Source organism: Amphibalanus amphitrite, unplaced genomic scaffold (genome assembly GCF_019059575.1).
Source record: "Amphibalanus amphitrite isolate SeventyFive unplaced genomic scaffold, NRLGWU_Aamphi_draft 000669F_arrow, whole genome shotgun sequence".
NCBI classification, from domain to species: domain Eukaryota; kingdom Metazoa; phylum Arthropoda; class Thecostraca; order Balanomorpha; family Balanidae; genus Amphibalanus; species Amphibalanus amphitrite.
Genome location: NW_024882163.1, coordinates 324876 through 352776, shown reverse-complemented (window position 1 = coordinate 352776; position 27901 = coordinate 324876). Strand labels below are relative to the sequence as shown.

General features: G+C 49.0%; 1 protein-coding gene across 1 annotated transcript in view; it reads right to left on the bottom strand.

Moving 5' to 3' along the window:
• The window catches only part of LOC122364333 (nephrin-like), a 28186-nt gene extending 7273 nt beyond the window's left edge, over window positions 1-20913 (bottom strand). The window contains exons 1-7 of the mRNA XM_043334607.1: window positions 20757-20913; window positions 4434-4568; window positions 3183-3362; window positions 1763-1930; window positions 1289-1468; window positions 675-965; window positions 112-248 (exon numbers count right to left, since the gene is read on the bottom strand). Of these exons, the coding sequence (XP_043190542.1) occupies window positions 112-248; window positions 675-965; window positions 1289-1468; window positions 1763-1930; window positions 3183-3362; window positions 4434-4568; window positions 20757-20811 (1146 nt within the window). The 5' untranslated portion in view covers window positions 20812-20913. The remainder of the gene's footprint in view (window positions 1-111; window positions 249-674; window positions 966-1288; window positions 1469-1762; window positions 1931-3182; window positions 3363-4433; window positions 4569-20756) is intronic.
• Window positions 20914-27901: the final 6988 nt, after the last annotated feature.

The window sequence follows — 27901 nt, the reverse complement described above, 5'->3', positions numbered from 1 at the left end:
TCTACATTGGGTCAATTTTAGACACACCATACGCCATTGGAATCGAACAATGAGCACGCAGGTATACACAAGACATAAGCGAGTTGATTATCAAGTACGCCTTACACTCACGTTCATCATGGTTCTGCCGTTGATGACCCAGGTGATGTTGGCGGGCGGGTTACTGCTGGATGTGATACAGGACATGTGCACTGTATCTCCGCCTCTGGCCTCCTGCGTTCCCGACACGGTGACTCGCTCGGGACCAACTGAAATGGAAAATTTGAGGTGAACCAAAAGAGTTTGTCGCACTTCTCTAGATTCAAAGCTTGATCATCCTTATGTCGACTAAAGAGCGAGTGCGAAGGCTACGAAGTCAATATGATAGCACACATCGCATAGTTTTGCAAACAAATTCGACACAGATGGAAAAACCCTGGAAATATAAAGCACTAGGAGTAGCGTCCCGTCCATCCCAAACATAAAGCGTAAAGCAACATTTAGGCACAAATGTCATCATAAACCTATAATACGAAACAAATGCTTGCCTAACAATAACACAAACGACCAGCAAAGGCCGGCAGAACTCGCGGTAAATGTTGACAGAGAGTGATCGTAAAAGTCGCTGAAACATGCAAATTTAATGACGTGCTGTTTTCCGTTGCCGATGGGAGCCACCCTTGGGAGCCACTTACATTGGACGTTCATCTGTGCCAGCGCCACCGTCGGCTGAGGCTGAACTATGGAAGACGCTTCGCACCGGTAGATGGTGCTCAGGTCAGCCTGAGTCACCGTGAATGTAAATTGGGCTAAAACCCGACGAGTCATTTTTCGATACTTGAAGGCGATCGGCCGTCCGTTCTTGAGCCAGACGAGCTGGGCGGGCGGGTTTCCGCCTCTGGAGATGCACGTGAGCGTCTTCTGCTGCCCGATACTGACCACTTCTCCTTCCGTGTAGCCGCTGATCTCCGGAGCGCCAGGTGGGTCTGCGCGAGTAGGAAAGGGAATAGGGATGTCAACATGTCCTCAATGGTTACGAATTGGATGCTCTTACACCTTCGAAGCAAAAGGGATTCTGCACTTTTATATTTGCGAGTGTTGTATGCTTGCGTATGACTCCTATCCTAAAAATGGCAATGGCTGGGGAAATTTCAGCAAGACAAACTACACATCTCCTTTGCAGGAACAAAGGAGATGAGTTCGAGAGCGAAACCAGACGAGAATAAGATGAACAAAGGACCTTCTTCGATGAGGTTTTACTGGAGCCTAAGCCTCCATAGCAGTGTCTTCTCTTGCATTTGCTACTTACGAAGCACTGAGAGTCGCACGGTGGCGTTCAGTTTTTGCCGGTCCTCGGGCGCTATGGCCGGGTGCTGGGCCACACAGGAGATACCGGCTCCGTCGTCGGCTGCCGTGGGTCGCAGGGTCACCACAGAGGTCGTGTCGTTACGGCCCGGATGACCCCAGCCGGAATATGAAACCTCTTGTCCTGGAAGAAATCATGCTATGCATTAAATCGCTAAAGCTCAATGGAAGGACTGATGTGTGCACGTTCAAATCAGGGCACTAAAGAGTCAAGGTTCAAATATACGTGATAAATGATAAGGGCGTGAAATATATCCACAGATTCCACAGCACCTGATGCGCAAATTTAACCACCGAATCGTATTGCAACGAAACAAGGATGCTAAAAGTCCATGACGGACACATTTGGAAAAGTTAACGAAACTCGTTCTCTTGCTGTGACCCAGCCACATCAAAACTTGACGCGTGAGCTACTCACTGGGGTGGATGTCCTCGCCCTCCCGCTGCCAGCGGACGCTCGGAGCCGGCCGTGCCCCGATGACGTCACAGGCCAGAGTCAGCTGATCGCCCTCCTTGACCTCGCAGCTGCCCTCGGGCGCCGTCGGCGAGGTCTGGCCGCAACTCAGCTGGACCAGTCGCGGCTTCACTGATGACGATGAGGGATAGGGGCAGAGTGAAATGACGCTTTATTGGTGATGAATAAATGTAGGGTTTTACTTCTACTTGCAATGGATGGCGGAACATTTAACCCTCGCCGGACCTATTGGTTTTCTACATACGCGCCGGCCGAGGGGGGGGGCGGGTACGACCCCCCCTCGCCGTTTCGCCCCTGGTGGAGCTAGCGCGTCGCGGAAAAAACGAGCGTGTGCGCCGTTACGAGACGCAGAGATTGGTACCCGATTTTAAGGTCCTAGGTCAACCGGTGACCTCTGAGGTCAGGTCAAGTGCCCCAAGGTACGGTTCAGTTTTTGGTGAATAACTTCGCAAAAAACGGCCGCAGAGCGCCGATTTTGGCAGCATCGTGTTCGTCTCGCTCCGGCGCGTCGAATGGTATACTTTTTGTCCGGGTCAGGTCAACTTGGGGTGTTGACCTCAGGTCAAGGTCAGGTCAGCACCCCCAGGTCACGAAGCTGGTCGAAAGAAGTCATGTCGCATATCATTCGATTCGGCAGGTCTTCCTGAGTCCATTGGTGGCTTTTCCCGACTCGCTAGCTCAATTTGATCAAGAGTTAAGTGACGAAAAACTAATATGACCTTGATGACGTCATAAATGACGTCACGCAAGGTCAACATTGCAAAAGTGACGCATCTAACCTTGCAAGGAGTGCATCAAATCACGATTCTGTGTGCTTGAGATAGTTGGAGATCGTTCCCGGCGCCAGAATAGCAGTTTTCATTTTTCCCCATTGACTTATAATGGTGAGGTCACGAAAATGACCTGACCTCATATGACCTATAGGAAAAATCCGAGATATACAAGTTGTGGGACTCATAATGGATACTAGATCCTGCAAGTTTCATTTCCCTGTGACATCTCCTCTGGCAGTGAGGGCGTTGCGAAGTTGCGACATCTGAAGACCGTGCAGAGGTTCACTTATGACGTCATAGGTCAGTGACCTGACCTGACCCAAAAATGCGGTTGGTGTCAAAAGATTCGGTTTGGATCAAAGGTCAGGTATGCCAAGTTTCAGCTCTCTATCGCCAGCGTGTTCGGAGCTATCGCGAAAAAAACCCTATGGGGGGGCGGCACCCGCCCCCCCCCCTCGGCCGGCGAGGGTTAATACTCTTCGTAAGAGGTGTGAAATCTATAACTTTTGAATGTCAGATAAAAATTAACTCGAATTTACTTAGGTATCCCTGATAAAGACTTAGCTAGCATCACACTCACAGCTTCTTACCTAGAACGGTGAGTATGGCGTCAGCTCGGATGGCGTCTTGTCCCCGGTTCGGCGACACCTGACACTGGAACCGACCGTCGTCCTCCAGGGTCACGTTGGTGACCTCCAGGTCATGCACTCCTGACCCCGGGTCACCCAGCATTCTGTATCTCGAGTGACCCGGAAGTTGTCGAGAATAGCCTGTGTTGAGAAAGTCGAGAAAGATAATTAGATTTGTCCATGCAAAACCAATTCTTACGAAACTTTCACGCATTTTTGCTGTGATTCTGAAGTTATTTCTTATTTTTCTAGTCTTAAATAAATGACATTTGCAAATGTACCTATTCAAATAATTCAAAATAAATACAGCCAAACCACGTATTTTTAATTCGATTAGTGACCAAGTTTATTCCAACGGTATCTATTTTAGGTATTGGCAAAGGGCAAGTCCAAAACGTTTACAAAAAAAGTCGACCAACAGTTTTGGTTGTTGGTCCAAAGCTATCAATAATGGCTACCCTCCTTCCTCTCCCCATTCTATCCTTGTCTGGATCCGGTGGTGGGGAAAATGTAGGTCGGGCTGGAGACCTAACTTTCAATCTTGCTTTTTCCTTCTCCGCCATCGATACCGATATCGAATATGTTTGGGTTTTCCGAGAGAGTTCAGGTGGTTTTCTGCCGTCCAGTGCGGCGGCCGACCATCGCTACTTGCTCCTGGTCTCCCGGACATTTCCATTACCATTATTCAATTACAAAGCCATTACCGGTGTGGTGGCCGGGTTATTTGTCACAGGGGGAGGAGTCGCGGCCGGTACGCCGCGCGCTGGGCGGGCCACAAAGAGTGACGCGTGGCGGCTACTGCGGCCAGCCAGCAAGTCAAACAGGACCCATCCGCTGCACTGGTTTGTTTTTACGGCAACTCCCGCGGGACGAGAGTCTGGGCTGGAAGCACAGGATTTAGAAGAAAACGGGTCGACGTTGGTGGAACATTACAAAAGAAAGCATGCCCTTGAGTGGGATTAAATATACGTAAGGATCATTCTGGGATAATTTGGTGACAAATGCCATAAAACGAGCAAAGAGCTACACCACAACTGAATTATTGAGGCCTCTTGATGATGAAACATCCTGAAGGTCAAATGTCAGGTGCAGCTGCACCCACTCTAAACAAGATGTCGAGGCTCATAAGATCCATAGGTATATGATGTATGCAGATGACAAACAAAATACAACGCTGAGGGCAACATAAGCATTTCACCGGACTGGACTTACCGAGAGCGAATCCATCCTTGGCCCACTGGAGCTGCCCGACTTGGTGTTGCACTTCACACCGTAAGATGGCGCTGTCTCCTTCCACCACGCTCACGTTGGACGGACGGACACGGAACCGCTGCTGCTGACAACAAACTGCGAAATAAAAAGTCATGTGAACATGATAGATTGCATGCAACATGTGATATACATCTAAGAAGGCACGCGTTTTGGAAAAATAACTTTAAGATTCGCAATTACAGGTCGATAGGTCGCATGCATGTTACACACCATTGTTCCGGTCTGTTTTTTCTCTCTTATCCTTTTTTCGCTGTTTTCTGGTTTGTCATGAGACGCGCAAGTAACAGTTTGGACTACAATAGCATCCCATAAAATCCGCTCATTTAACAACTGACGTCAGTCCCGCTGGCTCTGTGCTCCAAAATCTGTTGTGAGCGACACTGCACGCGTGCACGTGCGTCGCTGACCGTACTCGACCGTTTATAATCCTCCACCGCCGCCGCACGGCACGTACTCACCGTCGACTGGCACGTGCGCACGTGCGCATCGGACAGTGTCATCAGTCGTGAGGCAATCGATCAAAGCCGATATTAACTGATCAAGATTGACAGATGACTTCTGGTTCGCTGCCAATGCTTTTTCATTCCTATTTGGATAGCTCACACGTTTTCCTGTTTTTATTTGTCCTCGTGTGGTATACCGTCATACATACAGTCTCTTTATAGTGAGTTTCCACTGATTATCAGCGTGGCACCGTTAGCCGCATACGCTAGTCGTGGATCGTGAGTCTCGTCCGTCACATCTGTTCACGAGCGAGTGACGTCACGCCGGAAGCGAGCGGTCAGCGTCGTGGTTCAGACGACGGAGCTGGGAGGGTCGTGAGCGAGACAGGAGACAGAGATGGGGAGACAATAGACAAATGTGGGGAGACACCGATCGCGGAGACGGAGTGGTTTACGAGGGTGAGAGCATATACCGGTCTGTGATGTGGGAATCGGGAACCAAAGTCCTTTGAAAGAAGGCACCGTCCGACGAGACAACAGGAGACATGTAAAAGAAGACAATGTTTGACGAGAAATATCAAGATACATGCCAATGAAGACACCGGTCCACAGCGCCTGAAGAAACGTCAGTTACGCAGGAGTCACGCACTGACGAGACAGGAGACATGGGATCCACGGGCCGCCGGAAGACGAACCACCGACACGCTACCATGACTGTCGTCACGACGGAACCTTTTTCGTCGGCACCTCGCGCCGCTCCCAGGCGGCCCTGATGCGGAGCTCCGGACAGGGCAGTTAGCGTGGCTTCCCGAGGTGTGAGTTCGTGTGGGGTGGGGGAGCCGCGCCGCACTGTAGGTGCAAAAATAACAGCATCGCGTGCTGGGTGGGTCAGCTGGAGTGAGTGCGAGCCGGTTACGCCCTGGTCTGCAGTCTAGATATAGTTGAGTGGCCCGAGCAGTTGGGTAAGGGCACAGCGAGGGGTAGGTAAATACAACACTTAGGGCGCCCCGTGCTAGGGTCAGAGTGTTCAGTGGATGCATGTGTGATGGGTATTTGATGGGTAGGTGAAGCAGTCAGTGAACTGCTAGATGCGTTTTGGGTGGATGGACGATCGAAAATCATATGTAATCTCCAAAAACGTTAGAATGTTACAGCCACAGACGACGGCGATACACATATTTTGATACTCATAATTAGTAAGTCGTAAGTCGACCTTCAAAGCATGCGACATAACCGTGTGTTTTGGTCAAACCATAACTTTCCATGAGTTATGGTTCGCGTCTGCGGCATCATTTCTCGCCTACGCTGATCATCTGACCTTGAATTACCATCCATCCCGCACTGGTCGTCAGTGGTGTTATTTGCGTGTGTTCGATGAATATGGAGAGCGGCGCCAGCCATTGTGCCGTTCGTCACGCCGGGATTCAGCCGCTCAGAGCCGTCAGCTCTGCCCGCTTGTCTGTCTGTCTGTCTGTCTGTCTGTCTGTCTGTCTGTCTGTCTGTCTGTCTGTCTGTCTGTCTGTCTGTCTGTCTGTCTGTCTGCCTGTCTGTCTGTCTGTCTGTCTGTCTGTCTGTCTGTCTGTCTGTCTGTCTGTCTGTCTGTCTGTCTGTCTGCCTGTCTGTCTGTCTGTCTGTATGTGGGAGTACGGGCTTTATGTCTATCCTTCCGTGCAGTTATTCGGCATCAGAGGGGCGACACAGTGGTGGGATAGCGGCACAGCGATGTCACAGATCTATCCAGTCTAGTGTTGAGAGATGCAGTCCAAACTCAAACGGAGCGACAACAGCACGGGTCTGCAGTGGTCACTTATTGGTTTCGCCACATTATATATGGAAACAAATGAATTGTTTTTCACATGATGTTATTTATCCTACAAAATGAAATTACCGCATGAGAATAAGGTAAAAATAGAATGTCTCATAACATTATGCAGTGGGAATATGACTACAACCTAAATAAATTAATGACGTTAAATTAGCAGCCATGATCAGGTCCTGCCAACAGCTCGTCCCATACGTGGACGATGAATAATTCTGACTCACAGCAGACACTCAAAATTGACATTCCACGCGCAACTTTACGGACTGATGCATGCAATAAGGACTACCTTCACTACCAAACTGGAGGAAGTTGACTCAAAACCACAATTTCTCAGAGATCCTCTTCAAAAGTGCCGAGAAGTGCACATCCGGTCGCCAGTTCACAGCGGAGCGAAGGTCGGCGTAATTACGAGGTGCATTTGCACGGCCACAGGGCCGTTCAAGTGGTCAGTGATCACCGGGGCGTGTTATACGCGTCTGGGAGCGCGGGAAGCCAGCCACTGCCCACTGGGAGCGGGCCCGGCTGCCGACGCTAATTTACGCCGGCTACTGCCGCTGCGGTTTGGCCACGGCAGGCGGGCACCGGGCGATGGCATGAGGTGCAGGGTAAGAAAGGTGAGCCTGACGAGACGGCTGCAGAAGCGCCCATGGAATATCCAATGGAAGGGCGACCAAAAAGCCCGCGTATGACCTTCCAGTTTTTTTTTTCTCGCCACAGTCGTTAGGATAGGTCGAACTTTAACCCGCGCACCGACGGGGGTCTGCGCCAACTTAGTACCGACGGGGGGGGGGCGGATGACCGCCCCCCCCCCTGAGATCTCGAGAACGAAGCAAGATAGCGACAAGCGGTAAACGGCATCGGATACGCACGGTCAAGATCTACAATTTTTACTAAGGTCATTTTCAGGTCAGGTCAAAGATGACGTCACAGGGGTCGAAAAAGTCAAAATGGCAGCGCTAAATATGGAGAGAGTTTTTCTCGAATAACTTTCGAATTAGTCAAGATAGGAACAAACTAAGGGCATCATCGTGATCCTCTCGTCAATCCGCATCGAATGATATATATGTTGACCTCGAAAGGTCAAGGTCAAAGGTTGACCTCAGGTCACGTGACCTCGAGGTCATCATGTATATCATTCGATGCGTCTTGACGAGCTGAACACAATGAGACCATCCACGCGTCTGTATCTTGTTCCTGTACGGAGTTATTGGCCAAAAACCTTTGGTGACCTTTGATGACGTCACATGACCTCACAGCTGCCCAACAGCAAAACAGACCTCAAGGTAGTGAAGGTTGATCGTATATGAAGTCATGTATGGTATATGGGGCCATTCCGACCCGTTTTAGTGGTAAAAACAGGGAGTTGATTTTTCCCCCATTGACTTATAATGGGGAGGTCGCGAAATTGACCTGACCTTAGGTCACCGATATCAAAATTCCGAGATATACAAATTGTAGCTACTAATGACCTAATAACATCCTGCGACTTTCAAAGGCCTTCGACATCTACTGTAGCTCTGGCACGGTGACAAAGTTGCAAAAAAGTGACTTGAGGTTGGGTCATTCAAAGTGACCTGGTGACCTGACCTTGAAAGGTAGGAGGTTCAAACTTGCACACCATGTGTAAAATTGATAAGGGAATAGTCATACCAAATTTCGCGGCGCTACGCGCCGCGGTTTTCCCGCTATTCGCGAAAAACCTCAGGGGGGCGGATATCCGCCCCCCCCGTCGGTGCGCGGGTTAACTTTGCAGATAAAAGAAAAAACATTTTAACCCTCTTCAGTTATGCTGAGAGAGCTGACTAAAAAAAAACTTCTTTTGTTTATGAATTGATAATGGGCTCATTCGTACACTCTTGGAGCTGACATTACCTTACGGCTCACATGAGCGTTACGGTTCACTCAGTTCAAGCATGGTAATGAGGGCGCAGTTGAGGAGCACAACCGCTTACTAAACTCCGTAAAGAAATGAAGTAATGCTTATTGGTTGGCTCTTTCAAGCATTAAATAAGCATTCAAACTGTATGGTACAATTTTGCTTCTTTCCGTGCTTGACCTTAAATTTTATCACACAGCGTTGACTTTGGAGCCGTGCTACCAAACGATTGAATATTTCAGTAACCGAACGCCTGCCAAACATTCAGCAGTTGACGCCAGTTGATGTTTTTCTGCCCGTATCGCGTTTCTGCACATCATCGATGCATTTGGAAAATGCTTGGGGTGAAATGAAAAGTCAAACACTATTCCCCCGGTTGAGGATTGACGAATTTACATAAGAATGAAATAATGTCTTGCTTCCAACGGGTGAAAGGTCGTTTTTGTGATATTTCGCACGGTGCCTCATATGATATCGTGGGTTTCAACTTTTATCCGAGTGCCTATAACCATCATATCCAGCCTTGGATAACAGGAACCGCCATTGGCATTTTCGATCTCATTACTCTCATTAACCAGACTGAGTGATAACATCTCCCGGCCAAGACATGACGGCTTTTTCACGCTCAGTCCGTTTTTATGCCCGCGTGTCATTCCGGCCCGTTCGGGAGTTGACCAGGTGCAGACCGAGATCCAGAGGTAGCCGAATGTCGACACTGACATCACCTGGGCGTCAGCTGTCGCTGTACGGTGATTCGGAAGTCCCGTGCTACAGCTGCCCCACCGCGCTGCCGCTGACACCACTCACATAGCGCGTGCAGCAGGTGTTCTAACGTCGGGACGTGGGGCTCCAAACGGCTGCTGATGGGTCAGACTGATGTCCCCAGCTGACCGGCTGCTGACTAGTGTCCCCAACTGACCGGCTGCCCTGAACGGCTGCTGATTGCTGCATCAACTAACTGGCTGCTGACCGGATGCATGGCACATTGAAGTTTGAATGACGTTTCGTTAAAATATTTCCATTGGTAGCGGGTAACACTAGTTATTTTTGGCTTTATCTATCAAGCCTGGACTTTGGTCCGTTTTTTATTGGATCAAAATCTAGCAATAGGCCAGAACTGATAATAAAGAATGCAGCACAGCCGACTACTTAAATCTCTATTAACTTAAGCTTTGGTTATGTCACGTCGAGCAAATTAAAACATCTATTCAGAAAGTCTGTCTTACGTTACAAGTGCACTCCCTCGATCTATTACGTGACCCATCATTTGGACATTTTTATGTGAGGTCACCGAAGTGGTCACCCGGATTGGGAACAAGAAGCCATGCCTGTCATGCTCCTGTTCGGAACCCCCGGCTTGTCACGGGCGCAAAGCGATCTTGAATCACGATCCGCGTCATATAGTGCGACCGCAGGGCCGTCGCAGACGCCACGCGCATGTCACAAAGTGCTAACCAGCGCCGCTATAAATCGGCCCAACACGGCCTTTGCACTGATTGCGTGTGAGTGTGGCTGGGCGCCAGGTGAGACCCCTCGCCTGCGGCGGTCGCCTCGGGCCGTGGGAGCGCCGCCGGTTCCCAGCTGGGGTGCAGCGAGCTGCAGGCGGCGCCGGCGCCGACGCGGCGGCCCGCCGGCCGACGGCGGGGGTCGCCGGCGGGTCACCCAGCCGCTGAGAGAGTTCCCGGGTGGCACCCATGGCGCCGGGCCACCGGCCGACCGCTGCTAACGAACTGCGGCACTTATGGTAATTTAACCAGCTCGGCTAATGCGCCGCCGAGTCGTTATGACACGGCAACTGTGGTTGGCCGCCGCCATTTGCAACATCTCACTGCGCCGAGGGGCATTGCGCTGCCGGACGCGCGCCGTCAGCACTCACGTGAAAACGGTGGTCATATGGGGGCACACCGCGCTCACTTCCGAACCGCTGAAGGGTAGTCAGGAGGAGGATAGTGGATACAACATCAGTGACTGAGGTTCTGTCTCAGGACAAGGAGTACAGGAGAGCGGAACGTTATCTAGCACCGTTGCCGCTGGCGCCACGCGTATTCTGTAAAGTGTCGCCAAAAGCCTGCTGATCCCAAACTATGGTCTCTGCAACACACGGTCGGGCGTTCGGATCCCGGTTCGAGCCTGCTCAATGGTCTAGACTGGACAGTCGACGGTCTCCTGCTGGGTTACGGCGCGAAGGGAATTGACGAACAACGGCAAGACTGGGCATCGGCACCAGATAAGGGACAGGGCAGGAGCTTGACAGGGGTCGAAAGGGTTTGGAAAATACTGTATAAGTCAGGATGTGACGAAGCGTGACGAAAACAAATCGCCTCACGCAGTATTTTCCAGAACATCAGCACCCAGTGTGCTGAAAACAAGCGAGCCAGCAACAGAATCGATAGAATTTCAATCAGATGTGCGGACGCCGATGCGGCAAATTTGCGTTGCGACGGCGGTCTCACCCACTGCTGAACCGTAACATGTTTACCGAGCGGAAAATGGCACCAAGACAGTGGCGGACGCGGGCCGGAGCCGCTGTCTTTATCAATCGCCTGGCGATGACAGCATCACTTCTTTTGGGACATCAGCTCGCTCCGGCCGGCGCGGGCGGTATCCTCCATTTTGCTACAAGTCGTCTTATTTGTCCATCTCCTGCAGTTCCAGAATAACGTTGCAGCGGAGATAACTAAGAAAAGTGGCAATTGTCTGAACGTTTGACAATAAATATATATTTGTGTTTCTTTTTTTACCAGCAAAATGTAATCGTGAAGGTAGTTTCCCTCAACATTTTCTTGTTATATTTCTTGGTCGATGAATAAGCACGTACGCAAGTAATACTTGAGGGCAGTCCTTTGTAACCAGCGATACAGCTCGTTTCAACGCATTACATTATTTATTCATGGCTGCAAGTCTCGCCATACCTATCGGCACGCAGACCCTGGAAACGGATCTGCCACCAGGTCATGGCGACGCTGGCGCATCTTCTGAGCCGTAATTCTCCGAGGAGGGCGATCATTTAGGAGGAGTTTTCCACCTCGCCGGACCCATACATCACCGGGCTGACCCTCCCCGGCGCCCACACCAGTCAGAGGTCACACCCGGTCCCCAACCAGACCCTCGGTCGCAGGGGGTCACGGAGTGCGGGGCTCCAACTGTGCTCAAACGTGCTCTCCGTGTGAAGAAGCACCTGAGCGCGAGCTGCTTGTCACTCCGAGTGTCTCCCACTTGAGACACAGCCTTCGGACATCTTGTACATCGAGAATGACATTGTGCATTACATGCACATTGCACAATGGTCAATACACATTACACATGCTGTCACAGGCATGCTGTCGCTTCGATGCAAAAAAAAAACTCGTCACGGTCCCACCAAGAACAGCAAATCGCTGCTGACCTTTGAACTTCTACACTACACGAGTGACGGGAGGGTCCGGGTCGTCTGTATTGTTTTCCGAGTAGATTTACAGATGCGTCGTCCGACTCGTCCTTTGATAATGAGCCCACGGTGGACCATTAATTAGCGCCGAGTGTTGTCATGGGCCGGCGCGACGCTGGAACTATCTGCGTGTCCAGCTGGCCGACCGGGGTCATGACACTGGCGAGGCACCTGTTTCCGCCTGAACCGAGCGCGGCCGACCGGAACGCCCGTGACGCCGTGACGTACGTCCGTGATGTCGTGATGTACGCCCGTGATGCCGCGTCGTGACTCCCGTGGCGCATCGACTCAATGATCAGACGTCAGCGACCCAAGCACGACAATACATGGTACAACAGCACTCATGCAAAAATCAATCACGTTGTCGCCTTGTGCAATATCCCTGGGTCTGACGTTATTAAATATCAATGATGATATGTCCCTGCTCTCGCCATATATCAAACCATCTCACTCAGCATCTTCTAACTCAATGTCAAACCACACATGAGTGAGAATAGATCAGATTGTGGAGCATCATCTTCAGAAATGTTGATAAGTCCTCATCATCGCGGAACAGTTCAACGCGGACGGACAACAGTGTCGACTGTAGAGTGTTGACTGCGGGGGCCATTGAACTGAAGCCATGCACCCCAACCACTGCCCGCGTCTATCGGTGCAGAGATCAACAGAGAACACCTGCACCACGCTATATGGAAACCAGCCAACCCCACGGGTCGTTCCACGACGCCCGATTTTACCCCTGCCACGCGAAAACCCTGGCGCGCGCGCGTCCCCCACGCGCGCTCTAGACGGGCGCCAGATTGAATTACGCGCGCTGAGGGGGCGGCGTGGCGGCGGGAGAGGGACTAGGGAGAGAACAGAGGGAGGGGAGGGGAGGCCACTGACAGAGCCACCATCTGTTGACCTCCTGTGCCGCTGTGCATCACGGGTGCTGGGAATGTCTCGAAAGGAGGCCGGGGAGCGAGGCGCAGCGGCGGCGGAGCGATGTTAGGTTCAGTGGTTTCACAGAACGACCGCAGAGTAAACACGCCGCTCCTCTTCTGGTTGAAGTGGTGTAAGGTCTACGAGTTGATATGATTGACTTCGTGTGTGAATAGCTGTTGCATTGAGAGACATGGAGAGAGAGAGAGAGAGAGAGAGAGAGAGAGAGAGAGAGAGAGAGAGAGAGAGAGAGAGAGAGAGAGAGAGAGAGAGAGAGAGAGAGAGAGAGAGAGAGAGAGAGAGAGAGAGAGAGAGAGAAAGAGAAAGAGAGAGAGAGAGAGGGAGAGGGAGAGAGAGAGAAAGAGGGAGAGGGAGAGAGAAAGAGATCCTGTTGCTGCGTTTCACAGTATCGATGCCATATCTGCTATGTTGAGCATCGTTCAACGATTGGTAAATTGAAAATAAAGGAACGCACTAAAATATCTGCCAGCTTGTACCCGAGAGACACTTGGCGATCAACCGATGGATGTTCAGCTGCATAACTCTATTGGAGCAGGCGGATTATTGTTATGTCGTGTTTTACTGTCTGGTCCACCCTGTTTCACGGCCGATGACTCGACCCTTGCACGAGTTTATGCTTCAGCTTATGAATTTTTAGTGCCATGTATAAGACTCGGGACATCGAGAGTTGGCAAGATAGCAAATAAGAGGTCTTACTTTCGCGAGGCTTTTTGTAATACGATGTAGTCTCTAGAGGCATGCGTTAGTGGAAGCTATCTTTATTCTTTGAATGCTAACAATTAAGTTCAAACGCATGTTCACAACCGCTTCCAAGCGTCGTACGAAGCTAAACATTAAAATTTTGCTATGCCGAAAAAATATAGATCTTAAATAACATAATGCACACTGCGCCTGTGTCAAAACCCCATTGGCTTATAAGCTTAGGTTCAAGTCGATGAGTAACCAAAGCGAACGGTTGCTCTCCGATCCTGTTCCAAATTGAGGTAACAGCAGGGTAAAAAAGGAACAGGTTGAACTGACGGACTTCATTGAGCTGTCGCACAATACTGACAGATCCAATAATCCCTCATCACCGTTGGCCTCTGCTCCTGACAAAGTGGACATTGTGCTGGGGACTATAGCCCCTCTGCAAGGGACGCCATTCGACGGGACACCAATGGATGCCGCGGGGTATTGGGGCCCGACCAGACCCATTGTTAGACCGACGACAATGTGTCCCCCATCAGCTCGCCCTCAGTTGTGCGGAGCTGCGAAGCTGTCACTACTTTCCACCCTGCAGCCGCCGTTCGCCAGATCAACTGCATGCAATGGCGCGTACAGTGGGGCCAATGAACCGAACAAAGAAGTGTACCAGCATCAGGCTGATGGTCGCGTGGAGCGAACCACCCACTCGACATCGAACAGCTGCAAACCTTATCGGGGGTAAATTGAAGTGAACGAACTGGAGATGTTATTGGAAGCTTTCGATACTATCGAGTATCGCGACGAGTGAGAAAAGCAAGTGCATTGCAGGAGAAAGCTAAAAGTTGCCTGGCACCCAGTTGATGCTGATGTTTGTTGGAATAAGTATTCAATGACATACATTTATGTAGCAGTATCTAACTCAGGTAACATCTTTTTAGATGTTCTTCTTTAATTTTTATAATAGCAAGTCACGAAATTTATCAAAATGCTAGGATCTCTATGTTGCTACTGGCTACTGCTAGTTACTAGGCCCAGACATTTATCAGTAATTAGGCCATTAACTTTTCTGAAGGGTGTCATTCTAAATGCCAAAAGAATGCTCTTTTGTACGTCACTATCACCTCGATGATGTCATCAATACCTCTAGCAGCTAACAACAGGCGTGACTGATGACCGAGTCTTGGCGTCATTTCCGTCCCCTGATTATACTCCTCATGACAGAGGCCAGCACACCTGTGCATGGATGGTATGTAGGTCTCGTGTGTCCCATTACCGGTGGGCTGTGTCAGGAAATGATACCCGGAACCGGCAGCTTCTTGGAATGTCGGAAGATAGTGAGGAGACCGAGGGAGGAGACAGCACGGAGACGAGCGGGAGACAGGAGATGTGGTGCTTACCACACCTGTTGGTCTGGAAGTTGGAACAGGGTTAGACAAGCTGCGAGAAATGAGTTTGAGACTGAGGAGACATGAAAGGCATGGTTCTAACTATGTCGGGTGTCGATGGCATCTTACGTTTGTTAATGGAATATTGACAGGTCAGGTACCTATGCTATGCACTAGCGAAAGTTAACTGCTGAAGTGGGAACATCCTTTATGTGACTGAATCGCACTTCCAACAACTGCAAGCTGACTGAAAGTAGGGAGCACGTGTCGCTAGCCACTGACATAAATTTGCCACCCACCGCCTATTCACAACCGAATCTCCTCCACTCACTGGGGATGTCACCGAATCTGGACCCGCCTAACGATGCGACTGATTGTAGTGATCTGACTGCAGTCACTGTCATTACACCTGTCCACACCGGGGAGACAGCGCGGAACGGGCGACGGGTCCGCGGAGGGGCCAGGAGGTCCGCCACCGGATTGTGAACTCCGCTGGGACCTGCAGAAACGGCTCGAGGCGGCTCAAAACGGCCCAAGCGGCCACTGGTAGTGGTGGCTCATGTTGCCCACCGTTTGTTTTGCTTGACCGACGTCGAGATTTATCAGTGTCCAGGTATTGATCGCGATTTTTGATCGATTTAGCTCAGTTCAGCGATCAACTCCCTTTACCTTATCTGCACTTATTGCTCAGTGATGAAGCTCTATCCCGCGCCCCACTGGGGGGGGGGGGCTATTTATAGCCCCCCCTCCCGTTTTTCTGCAATAACTTCCAAACCGCTTGACAGATCGACGCCAAACTTTCAGTACCTTTGGCTGCATCAATTTGACACCTTGTGTCAAAATTTGAACTCCGTAGCTACCATAGGTCGGCCGGAAATGACGTCAGAGTGACGTCATGTTCGTCCGATTTCGACGCAAAACATTGAACCACGGCAATCGCTCCCAAGAGCTCAGTTTTTAAGCTAGATCCAATTTCTTTGCATGAAAGAACTCAGAATTGACCGCGCTATAAAACTGCTATCTCGGATTTTCAAAATTTTGAAAATTTCGAAAAATTTTCATAATAATATTCAAAATTTATATTTTTATATTTTTTTCAGAAAGTTTTTGACTTTTCGAAAAAAACCGGAATATATGTGACAGAACGCATGATTATGACTAACTCTAGCTAGTTTTAGCTAAATATCTTCAAAAATGGCCAAGTTATACGCATTATTGCAAAAAATTCACAATTATTAATTTTTCAAATCAATTTTTCAGTACGTATTTGGCATCGTACACCAATATAAATGGCACCATCGTGTTCCTGAGCTCAAACTGCATCCAATAGACACCTTTTTTGTTGAAAAATTTTAACTTCAAAATTTGACCTTTTTTTTACCTGAAAGTGACCTGACCTAAGCTAAATTCGAATCAAAATGACCTCGAATGACATAGACGACATCAAATTCGAAATATATGGCCTAAATGGACCATAAAACATGTGTCACGTGACCGACGCATGATATAATATTTTCGTGACCTGTGATGACCTGACCCTGACCTGAAAATAAAAGTACAAGTTTGGTACCCTCAAGGTATCTAGAGCATCTGTTCACGAGTGTGGAAACCAAAAATGAGCCTGATCTGACTTGTAAGACGGCGGCCAGAGCCCAAAATGTGAACAAGTCAAAGTGCTAATAATTTTTACTTTGACCTGACCTGTGACGTCATCGGTGACCTCGAGGTCAATGAAATTAGGTTTCGCTCGACAGTTTTTCCGGGGCTATCAGACGCCGTTTAAATTTTGACGATCGGCTCAGTAGTTTCGGAGTTAGGAGGGGGGGCTATAAATAGCCCCCCCCCCCCCCCCAGTAGGGCGTGTTATACACAGACCCCAGTGGGGCGCGGGCTATACGTAAAAACATTTTAACTTTTACCTTGTCAGCACAACACATGCAATGGATACCGGAGAAATTGAGGTGATGCAACCCACGGATAGTATCATCGCTTGCGTGCTTACTGCTAAGCCACCCATTGGATTATTTTAGCGTGCATACAGGATAGGTGGACATGAAACAATGCGGCCTCACAAACGGCCTGAGGCCGTTATTGTGTTCACAAACGGTCCTAAAAGGGACGACCAGATAGTCGGTATATTTAAGTTGAGCTGTCTACAGCTATAAATATATCAGCACAACATGGTTTTAAGCCATTTTTGTCATAAGCATTTCGGCATTACCGGAACAGCTTAACGTTTCCTAAATAGATCACAACTTATAAAATGCATTGCTATTGTCAAAGCTTTACCGTTATATAACAAGACAAAACACAAGCCCATGCCCAATTTAGGGGCATCTTCGTAATCTTATCGACATTTTTAGCCTAGTATTAAGCTTTAAAGATAAATCCTCCAAGACTTGTGTAAAACGGTCGTTAAAAAAAAGATCATCGCGCAGCCCTTTTCGCGTAATCACCACCACTAATGCGGATAATTAGACCACCCCGGTACCTATCAAAGCTGCAGCGGTCAGCAAATCGGGCAAGAGGCATGACTCATCTAAAAACTTTACCTGAAACATAAGCTCTGGTCTTTAAAGTAGCATGCAAAAAAAACTACTGATCACGAAACTTGTGACCCATTGGAGGTCGGCGATACTTAATCTAACAGATAAGGGTCTTCCGTTAGCATATCTGATCTCAGCAAACGCTTCGATTTCCCTAGAACTCGTGTGCAGCAGTGAGTAATCACCGCACCTATCTTTAAACCTCGTCACGACGGCCTTGCCGACCAGACGAAAGGAGGAAAACATGTGTGTCATGCGGCGAGCCGAGCCACATCACAATAGTGCCCGGTGGATCTGGCCACCGCCCGCGGTGGAGGGGTGACAGGGGTACACCTGGGACGCCCCCGGGGTACACCCGCAGGTCACCCACCGCCCACACCTCATGGGCGGTGCCCAGTGGAAGACCCGTGGACAGAGACCGGATCCCGTCACCTGCGGTCGGCCTCCGTGCTTTCCGCACTTTGCCAGGGCAACCACCGGAGCTCCACAGCACCGCGGAGACCCGGGCTGCATCCGGCCCTCCCTAGACAGCATCCGGCAGCGTTACCCACCGGGGCAGCAGCAGGGCGACCCGGCGGCACCGGAGGAAGCCACCGGCTTTCACTGGCTCCACCGCGACTGGCTAATGAAGTCAGTCGTGAGTCACGGCGCCGGACGGTGGCCTTTGCGAGGTGGTTTGGTGTGACCAGCGTACTCGAAGGACGGTGGTGACGGGTGTCCAATTCGCTCCAGGTGTCAGCCGGGCGAGTTTGCGTGACAAATCCGGTCACGGCATTGTCACCCAGTTCGAGGATCCACCGGCATCCGACTGTGGACATTTCTGAAGAATTTGAAATAAATGACGTGCATAAAATGGGCCGTTTTGAAGGCGCGCTGTTTGTTTGAGGTGAACAATGTCCAGGAAATATAGCAATCATGACACGTTCGTGCCGAAAACTGGACATGTCCACAACTCATCTTGTCGTAGCACGTGAGACTTCTGTCAAGTGACATACACCTTATTGTGTTGAGTGCCTGACTCATGGCCGTGGAGCTCTGTAAAATGTCAACACACCTACTCGACTCGCAGCTTCCGCGTATCCCTTTGAACCTTTCCAGCGCGCTAGACCAGTGGCATTGCCCCTTTTCCAGGAAAATGACCTATAATCGTTACTTCCCAGTACATCTTTGATCTTCCCTCTGACTTATACAGGTTCTTAGGCCGTAACCCCTCTCAAGACGAGCCTGACCTGACCTGAGACCTCCTTGCTAGGACGTATGTGACCTGTATAGTATCGTCCATCTCGGCCCAATCCGACCAATGTCCTCGTCCCTCTCGGGCGGGTCAGACTGAGACAGAGCCTCTCTCGGACGGGTCAGCCTGTGACGGAGCTTCTTTGGGACAGGACAGGTCCAATGTCATCGTCCCTCTCGGGCGGGTCAGACTGAGACAGAGCCCCGCTCGGACGGGTCAGCCTGTGACGGAGCTTCTCTGGGACAGGACAGGTCCAATGTTATCGTCCCTCTCGGGCGGGTCTGACCTGTGACAGAGTCCCGCTCGGACGGGTGTGACCTATGGTCTACCGGAGAGCCTCTGAGACTCCCCGACCCCCGTGGCGTCTCCACGGCGGGTGACCGACCCACCGCAGTGGTTGGACCCATTACCAGGTTTGGGGCAGCTGCCGACATAGGTCTGACCCAGCCAGACCGGCTGATAAGGAGTTCCAGAGCAGAGACAAAAACGGCGCACTGTGCCCGTTACCCGCTGAGGCGGGGCGGTCCATGAAGGCATCAGGGACCACCGCGCCGCCTGTCACCGCCCCAAACATGCGCTAAATCACGGACATGCGCGGCGGGTCGGCAGACGGACGCGGTAGCGGGACGAATCGGGGAGATGGAGGAACGGAGACGAAACGGTACTGGACGGGAGGTGGTCCGAGATACAGGAAGAGTGGAGACAGGAACGACATAGTCGGAAAAATCGTTAACAGTGAGTAAGGTCCAGAACAAGTAAAATGAATCTGCGCATTACAGACAGAGCGAAATGTTTTCAGTCATTTTAAGCAGATGAAAATATACAAATCAAATCTATCTGGAACTTTTTTCTCTTGAACCATACAAAAACGTAGTTGCTATTACGAGGAACTCATTTATGGAAAGCACTCAACGCATTAACCAATTAAATTTGCTGCTTTGTTGGGCAATGTTCACTTCAAAGTAGGGCCGAATATGAACTCCGAGGAAGTTAATTTAGTTGTTCCGCATTCGTGCAAATGCTGTCGTGCATCAAGACAGATTAGAACAATAGCTTGTTAAGAACTTTAATTATATGAAAACAGTTTGATGTCATCGGTACATCCTTAAACATAAAGGTTCAAGGCCAAACTAAGTCATAACTTTATTTTTTGCTTAATGCACGCATGCGTTCTAATAAGGTAGGTAAGATTTAGCGATGTCGCACGCTGAGCGAGCACGTGCTCTCAACATCCGGGTGTTGGTCGCTCCAATGAAGGTATATGTACGAGTAGATTGCAACGCTCGCAAGAATACGCTAAGGTGAATGACGGGTTATTTCGTGCTTGGAAGAGTCAACCGAAATCATGTGTTTGCATTAATCCTGATCCATGAAACTACTTCGTGCTGATAAGTTTGTAATTAATCGGGATAATGACATCATTGATATATATTCAGGTCTAAACCATGGCAGAGAAATACGGGCAACAAGGCGAAGCGGGGAGAAAGGGGGAGAGGGTGAAACAGACATACAAAAAAAAAGACGGAGGGACAGAACTTAATCGAATGCATCGAACAATAATTGTGGGTGTTAACCTCATAATAAGAAACGCTTCCCATACCAAACGTCAACCATTTGAGCCTCACATTAACAGACATACAGACAGATGGATTGAAATAGACCATCCACCCGGCATTCAAAGCTCGCTCGAGTCGTGCGTCAAGCCCTGTTCAGCATTCGTCTCGATCCGATACCAGCCCATCCATACGTAGATGTCCACTGACAGTGCCACACTAAATGCCAACCTCAATGACCAATAAATACTTATATGAACGATGAAAGTCAACAGCGAACTGTTGCAGCTCTTATTTGCATGACCCAAACCAAAGGACAGACGGACAGCAGTCACAGTCTGCTTGCCTCACCTTGTCCTAGTGCAGCCCACATCAGCAGCAGAGCAGCGGTGCCGACCGTGTCCATCTCGCCGGTCCTGTGGTAGCCTCGCTCGCCGGTCCGCCACCACCTGCCCCACGTGGAGCGTTCCGTGCACCGCCCGCCGCCCGGCTAACGCCACCGTAAACTGACGAACGGGCGAGCGACGCGGCGGGCGCCGGCACCTCCCCGCGCCGAGGGAGCCGTCCGAAACCCGCGCGGAGTCTCGCATTGCAACCGTTAGAGGCCGCTGCTGACAAACGTGCAGCTGAGGTGTGGGTGTTGCAGACATACCGTCTTATTGCGGAATTTGTTGGCCTGAATGTATTTTCGTGTTTATCACGCATTACCATCCTTTCTGCGAAACACACTCCCCTTTCGGCACGAACTTCGTGTATTTACAGCACAGCTGAAAGGCATATTTTCTCGTTTTTTATGCTTTTTAATTTTTACATTATTAATACCACTCTTTTTAGATGGTATTCCCCGTAGGCGTAAACACTTAACCTTTAACAAGATTCATAAATAAAACCCTCGCTAAACCTATAGTTTTCTACAAACCTATATACGTTCCCCTGCCGAGGGAGAATCTTCTCGCCGTTTCTCCCAAACTGTGCTAGGTTTCGCAAAGAAAACGGACATCTAAGTACGCCATTACGAGACAAAAAAAAAAAAACTGGTATCAGGTCAGCCGGTGGCCTCTGATGTCAAGTCAAATGTCCCGAGGTACGTGTTCTATTTCTGGTGAATAGCTTTGCAAAAAAAAAGTCTCAGAGCCACCATTTTAGCACCATTGTGTTCATAGTTCTCAGGCGCGCCGAACGATATCCTTTTTGCTTGGGAGAGATAGATTTGGAGTGTCCATCTCAGGTCAAAGTCAGGTCAAAGTCGCTCAGGACGCAAAGCTGTTCGATGGAGGTTATGCTGCAAAGTGCAATCATTCGATTCGGCAGGTGTTTATCGGATCCACCGGCATGGCTTTCCCGACACGCCAGCCCAATTCGATTAAGTACCTATTAATAAAAAAAAACTTCGATTGCCTTACGACGGCACGCAAAGCCAAGTGCCAACAATGTAAAAGTTAAGCATAGAGTGTTGCAAGGAGTGTATGAAATAGCGATTTCTCGTTCCTGAGACAGTATTAGATCGTATCTGACGCCAAAATAGCAGTTCCCATATTTCCTCATTGGCTTTAGGTGAGGTCACGTGAATGACCTGACCTCATGTGACATTTATGAGAAATATAGATATCTAAGTTGCGAATACTCGTAAGGTTATTTTGCCTATAATCCCTGTGAAAACTTTCTTGGCACTGACGGCATTGCAAAGTTGTGACAAGAGGATCACTTGTGACGTACAAGGTCAGTGACCTGAGCTCAAAATACAGTTAGTGTCACAAGATCCAGTTTGAATAAAAATTCCAGCTTTCATTCCTTTATCGCCAGCCCCCGCGCGAAAAAAAGTCAATGGGAGGCATCAAGCTAACAGATCTTCGGCAGGTTCGCCATAACCGTCCTATTCGGCGGGGGCTGGTTATGGTCCCGCTACCCTTCTAACCCGGAGGTCCATGACACCAGGCAGGCTGTGAACCGATCACGTTATCGCTGCTCTGTGCACCGTCTGTAGAGGAAGACCGCCATTGAACCGTCTGTGCACCGTCTGTGTAGACTGCCAGTGAACCGTCTATGGACCGTCTGCTCCGTGTGCCGTCCATCTGTCGGTCCGCGAGCCTCGCGTCTCTCGAGCGCTCCAGCATCAGCGGCGCATGACGCCCGTCTGGTGGACGATCCGACCCCGCCACAGTTGAGTGACGCCTCTGGGAACGGAGTTCGTCAGATATGCCGGTACTCTGGTTCCTTCGCCGTTAACCGTGTCAGTCGGGACAGCAGTGTGTTTAGTATCCTGCAAGCTGCAAATATCCCCAAAGAGCGATAGTCGGTATATAAAAGGTGCCCTTTTTTCTTCAAAGCGTTATGACTTCTTCATTCGTAACGGGAAGCTTGATCATGCCGATGTAAAAAAAAACTGATTATGCGCGACTACGACCATGCTCATATTGTTTTCCGTCGCAACAACTATATACCTACCTAATTCGGTTTAAACTTTTCTAGCGTTTTATCCCATAAAATTGTTCCAGATTGAAGTTATTATCATGGCACTTTTATGTTCATCTACCTATAACAAAGCATTCGTAATTCAGTCCTTTCGACAGTTGGTAATATGCTGTTGGCTTTCATAAAATGTTTTACCTACCGTGCTTATCCCATGTAATAATCTGCAATATTGACTACCTCAGTTTCACATAGCGCAACAAAGACAGCAAATGTCGCGTCGTTTTCCCAGGCCCTCCTTATAATATCCTCGTCAGTCGGACCCTCAGCGTCGACTCCGGTATGGCCCCGCGCCATGAGTCCACAAATAAAATTTATACGGTGAGCGCCCACTGCCCCAGTCACTGACAATGTTGACACAGTCCCACGGAGTCCCTGATCGGCATCCCTCCGCTCCCTGTGTGTGGTAGCCGCAGAGGCGGCGTTTGTTTGCTCTGCAGTCGCCGCCGCGCGGTGGTTTGGTGTTTTAGCGCTCGCGTTACCGCCCGGCGCCCATCTGTGGCCCTGGACGGGGTCGCGTCGGGCGGCGCCGCCCTCATGGCCGGCGGCCATCGTGGTCTGGGGAGCGACGCCGAGCCGTTCACATCGCTATTTAGTTGCACAAGTGGGGTAATAATGAAGTCGTGGTGTTTCGCGGGAGCTCCAGCAGCATGCTGTGCGGCGAACCGCGGGTGAACAGGGTGAAGAGGTGACCATATGTGAGACTAAAGGGAATCCGTGACTGGAGAGGGGCATTGGGCGTTTTACGGCTGACATGTGTCCGAGATATCGTATGTGCCCATAAAAAATGAGCTCGAACGTGACAGAAGTCAAAAGACGCTAACCCGTGATCCGTTGCGGGTGAGGGCAAAAGGGCCTCCCGGTGGTTTTTCGCAGATTTCTCGGAAACGGCTGTAAATTTCGACTTGAAACTTTCAGTGCCTCTTCGGACATCAATTGTCAACAAATCTTGCAAAAGAATGAGTTCCCAGGTCATCTCAGGTAATGAGTTATAGAGGTCAAACTAAGGTCATGTTCGGCCATTTTTGGTCGAAAGAGTTGCTAACGTAAAAAAAAAATCGCAGAAAATCAGGCTATCAATCTAAAGACTCAAAAATTCAGCCGTGCGTACAAAACAGCATGGCAAACAAAATGACGGTCTCGAAACTACCAAAATATAAGATATCTCAAGATTTAGCGACTTTTCATCTCAAAATTTAGCTTTCTTGAGATATTTTTGAACTTTACAGAAATCTTTAAAACACTGGATTATACACTGGATATGATTACTGTATGTCTGCATGTCAGAAAACACCTTACGTCCTTGCACATGCCACAAAATCAACAAAACATTTCTAAAATTTTCGGATATATAGCAATTTGAATGACCAAAAATTTAGCGATATGACATCACACATCTTCAGTACCTATTTGTACTTAAAATCAGTCAAGATAATATGCATGATACCTTTCCACTTCTACCTGATTAACCCTATTAGTGGTTTATCAAAACCACTAATGTCTGCCCCCTGCTAAACAGCCCCCCTGCCTATTAGTGGCAGGGGGGGCTGTTTACGACCCCCCCCCCCCTGATATCTCGAGATGTAACGGGCCGATTTTCAAAATTCAAACGGCATTCGATTTCGCTCAACGTGATCTACATTTCTAAAAAAAAATAAAAATTAAAAATAGCAATAGGGGGTAGAGGGGGGTAAAAACGGGCAAATTGCAGATACATTTTAGACTGTTTATCACGGCCAGGTTTCTGAACCAATCTTAACGCAACTTTTGCCGATCGATAGAGAATGAACCAGGAATTCACATGGATCCTAAAAATATGCATTTTCAAAAATCATAGGCGGATACAGATCATTGAGATTGGGGGTACACAAAAAGTATAGTAAATAAGGTTTTTGTTGGTACTGTTTCTAAAAAGGGTGGTAACGGCTTGTTATGTTACAATTTTCTTATGAGAGAACGACTACAATTGTATTGGTCATGCATAGGCGGTGTCAGGGCACCTATGTTGGGAGGTAAAACATAACCCCCCTTTTTGGACGCCTGGATCCGCCTATTATAGCAAAAACGTGTCAAAAGAGGATGCACAATAACTGTATATGTTATCACATGATACCTTTCATTCACTGCTCGTAAAACTGGTGCAGCATCGTGATCTTCGCCCAAATGACTCGCTTCACGAATAGGACCCCCCAATTCCCAGTGCTCTGGAGCCGCCCCTGGTAAAGTTATGAACTTGAAATTTTCAGGGAATGTGCCCAATTTAGTTTTAGGAAAAGTCAGAAAATTTCAGCATCGTAGCTTCAGCGGTTTCGGAGATATTCCCGAAAAACCTGAGGGGTGGATGAAAACAACCCCCCCCCCCCTGCCACTAATAGGGTTAAATATAATATTTCATTTGATGAAAGACACTTTTACAATTTTTGGGTTTCATTGTAAGGATCGATATACAAATTAGCTTTTCTTTTACCTTTCTGAGACGCCATAGGTCCAAGAAAAATGGTCCAAGAGGTTTCTGTGACTGCATATATATGACATGCCTTCAAAAAGACTCGAATATTCACAATTCAGCATGCCGTTCCCCATGATTAAAGCAAGTGTTTTCTGATTGATCGAGGCTGATCCCTCTTGTGACGTCAAATGTGATCATCCAGTCAGCTGACCAGCCACATGTGAGATTTATGATTTACATCTCATCTGGACTCAATTTAGAAACCTACTAGGGTTGACTATTAAGTAATGGAAGTGCCTTAAGCATTTAAACGTTTTTGCACGTGCACATGTTTTCTTGGTGTCATTTCATGCGCCGATGTTTTTCCTATCCAATGGTGAAGACCACATGTCCTTAGCTACTTCTTGCTCCAAGCTATCGTCGTTTTCCCAAGAGACCACCCGAACCTGCGGCGCACCATGAAAAAGGAGTCTGGCAATGGCCAAAATCGCGCGCCAAGCGCCAGCGCGAGGTCATCAGAGCTTATTGGCTTATTGTTATGGCTACACAATGGACAATTTCTATATTTTCATCAAAACAATACACATTGGCACGATAAATGACAGCATACACTACTCCACATAATCGCCCTCAAGCATCACACACCATTCCAGCCTCGTTTTGAGTTTGACCCACTCCTGGAACGCCGCCAGAGGACTGATCGGCGCTTTCTTTCTCAAACCGATGAAACCACCGACATAGGGTGAATAGGTCAAAAACGCCCCCATTAAGCGCGAAACCTTCTGACACTCAACCCAACACAGATTACTCAAACCTTTGGGCACCATCATGTAGCTCATTCTTTTTACTACGCTTTGAGACCAAGAAAAGACACCTGCGTGTGGTATTTAACCCCCCAAAAAGGTTTTCGCATACCCTTACAAAAGGGCGTTTTGCCCCACACCCTGGGTAATACGCCCACACCCATGTGCAAAGCGCCCCCACCCCATCCAGCAACAGAAAATGATGAACATGGCAGAACTTGACGTCATTCTGACGTCATTTGTGGTCAACCTATCATAGCCTTTGGAATAAAATTTTGTTGCAATGTGTAAAATGGATGCCCGGAGGAGTCCTGCAAGTTTGGTGACGATATCTGCAGTCGTTTAGGATATATCAGCAAAAAAGGACGGGGAGAGGCCTTTTCGGCACCCACCTACAGGGCGCTACCCTGCACTCTCACCACCGTGCAAAACGCCCCCCTTTCAGAAAACTGGGGGCGTCTTGCCCCATGCATCGAGGAGGCGTCTTTCCCCATCCACTCCATTTCCGGTCAACAAAATATTGACAAAAAACGCGCCACTAACGCCGTAGCATAATAAATTCAACAGAATGGCAATAAAACGCAGTTTTTAGTGATGTGCACAATAGCAAATTTTGTGATATAAAGAGGGCATCAAAATCTTAGGAATCTTCTGTAAAAACAACAAAAACAACACCCAAAACCAACATCAGCACCTACCCACGCTGCTCCTCAAGACGCAGAACCGGAAATAGAGACCTACGTAAACAAGCAGCTGACTGTTCTGAAAGACAGGATAAAACGCCTATCCGTCGATAAGAAATACGATTTTTCTAGGGGAGGCGTTTAACCCAGGGGTGCGTTTTCCCCACAGTTACCCTATCGTCTGTGGGGCGGCTGCGTCGCTCCACACACTTAGAAAAGAAATTTTCTGATATTGGTAGGCCTTTTCCCTACGACAAACTGAGCTCTAATGACCTTGCACTCGGCGCTGGCGCGCGGCTTTGGCCATTGCCAGGTGGTGCGCCACAGGTTCGGGAGGTCTCTTGGGAAAACGACGATAGCTTATAGCAAAAAGTAGCTAGGGACATGTGGTCTTCACCATTGGATAGAAAAAAGATCGGCGCATGAAATGACACCTAAATAATGTGTGCACGTGCAAACCCGTTTAATTGCTTAAGGCACTTCCATTACTTAATAGTCAACCCTAGTATATTTATCTGTTTATGGCTGACTTCTCGTCATTGCAAATTGGACTTATTTGACCCTAATTGACTTCCCTGTGACGTCACAGGTCAAATGTCGAGGTCATTGATATTGTATCTTGTGCATCATCATGAGCGCTTTCGGATGCCGTTTGAATTTTTCCGATCCGTGTATTGGTTTCGGAGATAGGTATGACGGGGCCCTTTGCCCCCCCCCCCCCCCCCCCTGCAGGACGTGGAGCCTGTCAGATCTCAACGGAGCGCGGGTTAATTATTCGTTTCGCAATGGCATTAGGTATTGCATCGTTAAAAAGAAAACGAGTTTACCTTATTCCACCGGGTACCTACAGCTTAACGTACGCTGAAATAAGCTAAAATGGCATTATTATCGTCTGTATATTTCGTTTTTCTTTACGCTTTGGTTGTTGCAAATTACACTTCCTCTGCATTATCATTGATTTCACGTCTCCTATTGCACAATGTAGTTAGGTACTAGCAACCAAGCTAAAAAAAGACACGCCTGCCCTCTAAAAGATGTTAATGTTAATTAAGCTCCTAAGACTACTACGATGTTTCATATATCCTGCCTTTC